Here is an 8,666-nt window from a genome sequence, read left to right as displayed (position 1 = left end):
TCCGGGATGATGAGAGACTAGACGCCGTGTACAACATCCTGCTACTGGCCTGCTGAACTCTGCGGGAATCAAGACCCTCAGCCTCTGTTCAGGCCACAGTACCCCGTCAGCTCGTGTTTGAGGACTGCCTAATCCTGCAGACAGCCACCATGTCTTCCAGCACTGATGTGCCAGAGTGGTTTCGTTTGCATCTCTGTCAGACATGGGGCACTTTGTGGAAGGGGCAGCAGAGCACCCAGCAAATCAAGCATCAGCATACCAGGGTTTGTTAAGTAGGAGGACATTGCTCCCTCTTCTGGGAGGGAGTAAGAGCTGGGAGATCAAGTCTTTCCTGGAAGCTCTGGATCTCACTCTGATGACAGCCCTTTGGTGGATCCAGTTCTGGGACAACCTAGTTTCAGCCCCTCCCCGAGAAAACCAGAGTAACCACATGGATGAAGCGATAACTGGACCAGCACTCACTCCCTCCCTCCTGAAGGAGAAGGCCCTGCGGTCTTCCTCTAACACAAGGGAACGTGCGTGTGTGTGTGTGTGTGTGTGTACATTTTGTCCAGTCTTGATACCATTTTTTTTGTTTGCTTTTTTGTTTTTGGTCACAATGCATGGAATACGGGATCCTAGTTCTACAATCAGGGTTTGAACTTGTGTCCCCTGCAATGAAAGTGTGGCATCTCAACAACTGAACAGTCGGGGAAGTCCCTAGTTTAAATGCTTTTATATTGGGCAATCTTATGTTATTTTTAATAATTTTGTGATTAATAGTATGTAATTTGAAAGGGCTACCTGTGGGTTGCATCCATTTATTACACTGTATTAGCATACTGGGGCTGCTATAACAAAGCACCAGGACAGGGTGGTTTAAACAAGAATTTTTAATCTCATCCTTCTGGAGGCTAGAGTCTAAGATCGAGGTGTAGTGATTGATCAATCACAATAAGACTAGTGATTGTTGACCCATAAGGGACAGAGATTCTATTAACACATTTGCTTTCACTACTGAAAAATAAGTTACTTTTAGGAGGATTTTGGAAGATATTTCAGGCATGGAATGTTGTTGAACAAGAATCATAGCAATAATAGTACTATCATCCAATAATCCTATGGCTGTGACTGTGATAATATAAATACATCTTGGTCTTATTGACTTTTCAGAAAAGAATGAACTGTTACCTTTAATTGCCCTGTTAGGAAAATATTCTAACCACATGTATGGTATAATGGGTATAATCTTTATAGTGGTGTCATCTTTATCCCTGGTTCCTAGAGAGACAGAAGAGTCTTCTGTTATTCATAAGGACTCACTTCAACCCTACCAGAGTTTATGTTAATGAGGTGACTCTTGGAGGGGGTCCTAGAGAGGTTTGGGATGAGGGCTAGTCACCAGTAAGACTAATCAAGTCATGATTAGAAAGTCACCCACTCCCAGCCCCCAGCTGCATCCCAACCTGAACTCTGCAGAGGGAAGGGGGACTGGAGGTGGAGTTCAATCACCAATGGCTGACGATTCTGTCAATCATGCCTTTGTAATGAAAGTTTCATGTAAGACTTCTAGATGAAAAGGACCAGAAAGCTTCCAAGTTAGTGAGTACATGGAGGTTCTGGGAGGGCGGTGCTCCCAGAGAGGAAATGGAAGTGCCAGTCCCCACTACACCATACTTCTCCCTACGCATCCCTTCCATTTGACTGTTCTTGGGTTATATCCTTTATAATAAACTGGAAATATTCATTAAAATGCTTTCTTGAGTTCTGGGAGCCATTCTAGCCAATTCTCAAACCTGAGGTGGGGGTTGTGGGACCCCTCCAGCTTTGCAGCCAAGTCGGGTGGAAGAGTAGGTAGTTTGAACACCCAGTACCTGAGACTGGCATCTGATGTGGGGGTGTCTAGTGGGTCCAGGCCCCTAACCTATGCAGTTTGATGCCAACTGACCATAGCTAGTTTTAGAATAGAGTTAAATCATGGGATTCTCAGTTGCTGCTTGGAACATTGAATAATTGATGTTGGAGAGAACCATGCATTTGTTCTTGGAGGAGGGAAATATTTCTCAACACAATTAAGGAGATTTAAGATATGAGCTTCAACCAGTAGTAGGCCTCCTTGAGATGACCACCTGCCAGGTGGGAGTCACCTTTGTATGAAATAATGAACTAAAAAGGAAGAGATTATTTCCTCTAAGTCTCTTTCTGCTGCCCCCATTTCTTGACATAACAATTGGAAATCAAAGATAAAGTTCTTAGTTGAAATGATGTATTCAAGCTTTATAACTTTTTTTTTTACATTTATTTGCTACTTTAATTTTTTTTTTTTTTTTTTTTTTTGCTTTTTAAAAACATTTGCACTGATTCTTCCTTGTGGCATGTGGACTTTCTCTAGTTGCAGCAAGAGGGGGCTTCTATATTGTGATGTGTGGGCTTCTCACTGAGGTGCAGGGGCTTACTTGCCCCAAGGCATGTGGGATCTTATTTCCCCAGTTAGAGACTGAACCTGAGTCCCCTGCATTGAAAGGTTAATTCTTTACCACTGGATACCACCAGGAAAGAAGCTCCTAGGACTTCTAAAGCTTATAGTTAGTGGTGGAAACTGGAATCTTTGTTTCATCATTCCTTTAATCTGAATTTTTGGAAACAAGAAAGCCTACCTAAGCTCTTTGTAGACATAAATGGTTTGAGATAAAATATTTTTTTCAAAACCATTGCAGTTTAGGATGGATGTGTAATTTCAGGATAGGCCCATAAAGACTTATTCAGTCATGTAAGCATGAAATGAAGAAACTGCTAGCATTTATTTTATTTTATGAAAATTTGCTGCACATTAGAGAGAAAGGCAGTAGGCTGGTAAATGAAAAAAAAAATTATTGCATTTTTCCCAAATGAGAGTTCAGCACCAGCATTTTTCTGCTTTGCTTCTTCCTTCTTTCCTTCCCTCCCTCCCATGTATGTTGTTACCACATCTCAGGCACTGATGGGGATATATCAGCCTGTTTCTTATGGAGCTTTAGAACAGTAGGGAAAATTGACCTAATCATGTCAGCTTGCATCATAGGGGTGAGATTACAACTGTGATATGTGCCTCCAGGTGGGGTCCTAGGCACTCCTTCTACGTGGAACCTTGACCCATCCTGAGATGATGGTGATAGAGGGGGTATCCCTGAGGAAGTGACAGCTGATGGGAGGAGTAAATGCTACCCAAGTGAAGGAAGTCAGGGAGAGCATGTTCCAAGCAGAAAGAACAGCTCCAAGCAGAAAGAACAGCTCGTGAAAAGTCCCCACATGGAAGGGAGTCTGATACTTTTTGTGCTTTTGAGGAAATGAGCAACTAGAAGGGCTGGAAAATGAGAGCAAAGATGGCATGGTGCAGAATGTGACTGGGCATTAGTGTGGGGTCAGACCCTTTATGGAACATAAATGTTTCAGTCTTCGACTTAAGAGCACTAGCAATATATTCAGCAGAAACTTGGCTAGATTTGAGCTTAAAAGATCTTTCCACATAAATGTGTGGAAAGCATATTGAAGTTGGGTGATGGAAGAAACGGGGAGTCTGGTGTGGAGGCTCTTATCTAGGCAACGGTGATACTGTCTTGAAGTAGAGTGATGGCAATGGGGATGGAGGACAGTGGGCTGGAGGCATTCAGGAGGTAAAACCAACAGCACACGGCAGTGAGGGGGATGTAGGAAGGTGTCAAGGATGGGGCTTAGGTTTCTGTCTTGTAGAGCAACATGATACCATTGGGTGGAGGAGGTAATTTAGGGAAAAAAAAAACTAGGTTTGAGGGAGGGTTCAGGGTTGGAGGGTGTGCAGATCATGAGTTCAAGTTTGGGTACCTCGAGTTTGAGCTGCCATTAAGAGAACCAAGTGGAGACGCCAAGGAGACAGTTGAAAACGTAGGTCTGGAGGTCAGGGGACTAGCTCAGGATGGATGTGTACATTTAGGAGTTGCCAGGTGAATAGGTGTTAGCTGAAGCCATGAACTTGGAAGAGATTTCTCATTTGGGAGTGTGGATAGGGAAGAAAGTATAGCCTAGGACCATGTCCAGCATACCTGCCCAGTGGAGAGGTCAGGGAACAAAGGAGAATAGGAGGAAAGCCTAAAGAAGCAGCAGTGAAACCAGGAGAGCTTGGTGTCATAAAACCAAGGGTAAATGTGTCTTCAGAAAGGAGCAGCCCATGATAAAGTGCTGCAGAGAGGCTGAGTGAGAGAGAGAAAAAAAGCCGTCCTTTGAGTTTCACTGTCTGGGAATCCCAGCTGACCACGGTTGAGCTGTTTGTGTGGACTCAGTGTGGAGTGAGGAAATGGAGCTGTCTTGTTTGACAAGTTCTGTCATTTATCTTGTTTTGGACTTGATTTTTGTATCACTTGCTGTTGCCAGAGGAGGGTACAATTCAGTTGAGGATCTCCCAACTGAAAAATAAAGAATAAGTGACAATCTCACTGCACTAGTTTGCATGTGCTCCCCAAAAAGCCCAGTGGGCAGAAGGCTGTGAACTATAGTTATCGACTTTCCACATAAGGGCAGTAAAGTTTGGTATGCTCAAACACTCCAGATTCTTACTGATTTTTTTTTGGTTGGAGCTAGTATGTACTGAGACTCAGAATACACTACCCATACAAGATTAAAAAAACAAACAAACCTGATAAATTGAGTTTAATCAAAATGAGAAACTGCTGCTTATGAAAAACACACTGAAAAAAACATTAAAAGACACACCAGAGACTGGGAGAAAATATTATCTATGTCCAAGTCGTTTATCTGCCTGAAATGGGCTTAAGAAGCTCTTAAAACTCAAAAATAAGAAATTAAAAGATGAGCAAAAGATTTAAAAAGACATTTCACAAAAGAAGGTATGCTGCGGTTGCTGCTAAGTTGCTTCAGTCATGTCCGACTCTGTGCGACCCCATAGACAGTAGCCCACCAGGCTCCCCCATCCCTGGGATTCTCCAGGCAAGAACACTGGAGTGGGTTTCCACTTCCTTCTCCAATGCATGAAAGTGGAAAGTGAAAGTGAAGTCACTCAGTCGTGTCCGACTCTTAGTGACCCCATGGACTGCAGCCCACCAGGCTCCTCTGTCCGTAGGACTCTCCAGGCAACAGTACTGGAGTGGGTTGCCATTTCCTTCTCTGAAAATGAAGGTATACAAATGGCCAGTAGGCTGTTCTTCAGACACCCCAGACCCCCTGGTTTTGACACCTTCACATAGGCCCGTCTCTGTACCAGGAATGTTTTCCCTGGATAGCTGCATGGCTCCCTGTTGATGGTCTTCAAGGGGTGCCTGGCTTCCTTCTGTTACTCTTGCTGGCTTTTGCCATAATCATTTCCTCTCCCTCTTGCCTTCTGCCTGTCCTGGGGACAGCATGATTGTGTTCAATGTACGTGATGTGATCATTAGTTTCCTGGTATACATGCCTCCCATCCAGCTTTCTCCTACAACAAAGAGGTCTGGTCTGTGAAACCAACAAGGTACTGCATGTGACTTCCAAGGCTGAGTTATAGAAGACACTATAGCTGACACTTGGCTCTCACTCTGGGAGAAGTCACGTGCCAGGTTGTGAGGATGCCCAAGGAGCCCTGTGGAGAGGTTCCTGCTGCGAGGGAACAGGGGCCTCTGGCCCACACCCTGAGCTAACCTGCAGGGTTAGCATGTGTGTAAGCCACCTAGTGAAGACCTTCCTGCCCCAGTGAAGCCTTCCAATGGCAATTAACTTCAGCCTCATTGCAGACCCTGAGCTGGGCCTAGTTAAGCCTCTCCTGAGTTCTTGACCCACAGAAACTATGTGAAATAATGAACGTTTACTGTTTTAAGCTATTAGGTTTGGAGGTGACTTGTTACGCAACAACTGATAGCTAATAGAGGTTTGAGAGAATAAGTAGGTCCAACCTGGCTTGGTGTCTAAGCCACATTCTTCTGACTACTAAGAAAATGCATATTTTGACCCTTCCCATGTATAGGTGTTGGAGTAGGAAATGGTAACCCGCTCCAGTATTCTTTCCTAGAGAATCCCATGGACAGAGGAGCATCGTGGGTTATGGTCCATGAGGTTGCAGAGAGTCGAACATGACTGAAGTGACTTAGCACAGCACAGCATATGTACAGGTGTAAACATATTGCGTTTGTCCCTTAGTTCTGAACCTGTAGAAAGGAGGAAGATGTGAGGTACAGCAGATCAGAGTTATAGGTAGGAATACTGTATATCTTGCCAGGCTCCTCTGTCCATGGGATCTTCCAAGCAAGAATACTGGACTGGGTTGCCATGCCCTCCTCCAGGGGATCTTCCTAACCCAGGGATCGAATGCACATTTCATTCAGCATGTCTTCTGCGTCGGTAGGTGCATTCTTTAGCACTAGCACCGTCAGGGAAGTCCCAGGGATAATTTGGGGAAAGAGAAAACCTGAAAAGATAATTTTTAAAAAGCTTTAAGAAATAATGTGTGACCCCACCCAAGAAACTGTCAGCAAAAATACATGTTGCTGTCTACACTCTCGCGTCAGGTTTGTGGGGAATCCAGTCGTGTGAAAATTGCACACAGACAACGGGTGAAGCATAGTTAGGTCATTTCCCCAAAGTTCACACCAAGAAGTGTAAGTATATAGTAAGTGGCAGAGCTGCTCAGAGAATGGTTCCGGAAGGACAACCTCAAGCATTCGGAGTGGAAAGCAAAAGGAGTGCATGTCTACAGAAAGGACAATGCTTTGCCGATTAGCTGGGTTTTGAGGGCGAGTCCCATAAGGGATTTCTCTGCCCCTGGCTCCCCCTGCCCTCCCCCAACCCCTGCCCCCACTCCGTCTGTCTTTTTTGCCAAAACCAGAATGGAGGAGTCTGGAACTAGTACTTCAAGACCAACTTTTAAAGGCTTATTTACTCTTAAAACATCCTTGAGGGACCCCAGGGGAAGAAAAGGGAGGAAAAACCCAAAGATAAACACCTGGCTGGGCTCGCAGAACGCCGTGGAGAGTAGTCCCGGGTTCACACCAGCGGCGCAAGGAGCAGCTGCGGGGCCGCTGCAGTTGGATAATGCTTTTACCATTTCCCATTCTGCCCTGGATCCCTGGCTGTCCCTGACCAGCCTCAGTCACAGTCCTCTTCTGCTTTAGGAATCTGTTCACCCAAACAGATTAAGCAGAGACAGAGGCCTAAATAATTTGAACAGGGGTAACTGGCGGGGCGGCTCAGCCACGTTGTCAGGAGACCACAGCAAGGGGACTTTTATTTTCTTCCATGTCTGAGGCTGTGGAGGGCCAATTCCAGGCAGGGACAAACTCAGGGGTCTCTGGGTCTGGCACCCAAGGCCGGGACTCTCTCGAATTCACCCAACTAGCAGGAAATGGTGTTTGAGCAAAAACGCCAAACAAACTGCTCCATAATCAGTTAAAAGATAAATCTCACAAAGCAAACAACTGAGTCCCTGGATGTTCCGAGTCCCTTTCTCCAAGAGAGCAAAAACAAAGAAAATTCCTAAGTTACCAACAGGAGGGTCAGGCCTTCCAATTCCAGACCTTTGCATGTGTTAAGCAAAACCAAGAATAAGCAAGAAAATATGCTATTTGAATTGCGTTCAAAACGTCTTTTACAAGTGAAGCAAATTACTTCTGCATGTTTCTGGGGCTCTGCAGAAAACAGCGTTCTGCGTTTAATGGGTAAAATTACACAATTTGCTTTTAACAGTAAACCCGAAGCCACGGTGGCTTCATATAGCATCGCGCTCCCGAGGATTCCCTCCATGCAGCTCCACTCCCAGCAGTTTCCGAGCACTTTGGAGGCACGCAGTTGTCCCCATTGCTCGCAACGTAGCGAGCAGAGGCCGGGAGGGCGCCGGCGGGGACGCTGCCCTTTTCCTTGAAAGTTTTGCTTCTCTTCCTCCCGCGCCACCGGTTCCTCTCTGATGTGCCCGGTGGAGGCCGGCGGGGCACCAAGTCGTCCTGAGTTACAGATTTACCGTTAGGCTCCCGGGGGTCCCGCCCTTAAAGGTGGGTGCCAACTACGCCAGGAGTCTCTGTGGCGGGGCAGTCCCCGCGAGGTCTGGCTGGACGTCCCCAAGGCTCCACTTTTGCGTCCAAGCGTTCCGAGGAGCAGGCCGAGGGCGGGCACGGGAGGCGCGTCCGGGGACGGAGCGGCTGCCCCCCGGTTCTGGCCCCGCGCTGCCCGCGCGCCCCGCCCGCTACAGGCGTGTCCGTCCAGCAGGGGGCGCCAGCGCGGGCCTCTCGCTCTGCCCATCGGGGCGGGCGAGCCTGGGACCCTGCCTCCCTGCTTGCCCGCGGTCCGCCCCCCGCGCGCGTCCCGCCGGCCCGAGCCGAGCGGCGCATCCGGGCCGAGAGAGGAAGAGGACCGCGAGTTCCTCGAAAGGGACCAACTCGCCAAGCGCCCAGGAGAAAGGGCAGCGGACGCGTGGCCGACAGGGGTGGTGGCGCCGGATCCCCGCGCCCAGGCCCCTACGGCCCGCGGCATGGCCCGGGGCTCGGCGCTGCGGTGGCTGTGCGTCCCGGCCGTCTGGGCGGTCGCCGCGCTCTTGCTCTGCGTGTCCAGGGCCTCAGGTAGGACTCGCCAGCCCGCGTCCACCCGGGCGCACCTCCTCCAAGCGCGGGCAGAGGGCTTGCCCCTCGCGCGCCCGTCCCTTCCCTCGCGATGCTGCTGCTCCGGCCGCCGCGCCGGCGCCGGCGCTCCTGGGCGAGGGG

General features: G+C 48.1%; 1 protein-coding gene across 2 annotated transcripts in view; it reads left to right on the top strand.

Annotated features, from left to right (window-relative positions):
• Nucleotides 1–8,286: 8,286 nt before the first annotated feature.
• The window catches only part of ROR2 (receptor tyrosine kinase like orphan receptor 2), a 241,302-nt gene continuing 240,922 nt past the window's right edge, over nt 8,287–8,666 (top strand). For both annotated transcript variants that reach the window (XR_003588062.3, XM_027964188.2), the window contains exon 1: nt 8,287–8,525. Coding sequence is in view for 1 of the 2 variants with exons in the window: in XM_027964188.2 (XP_027819989.1) it covers nt 8,438–8,525 (88 nt within the window). In the remaining variant the exon portion in view is untranslated. The remainder of the gene's footprint in view (nt 8,526–8,666) is intronic.

The sequence above is a fragment of the Ovis aries genome, chromosome 2 (genome assembly GCF_016772045.2).
Source record: "Ovis aries strain OAR_USU_Benz2616 breed Rambouillet chromosome 2, ARS-UI_Ramb_v3.0, whole genome shotgun sequence".
In the NCBI taxonomy this organism is placed as follows: domain Eukaryota; kingdom Metazoa; phylum Chordata; class Mammalia; order Artiodactyla; family Bovidae; genus Ovis; species Ovis aries.
This window is presented reverse-complemented; position numbering and strand designations above follow the sequence as displayed.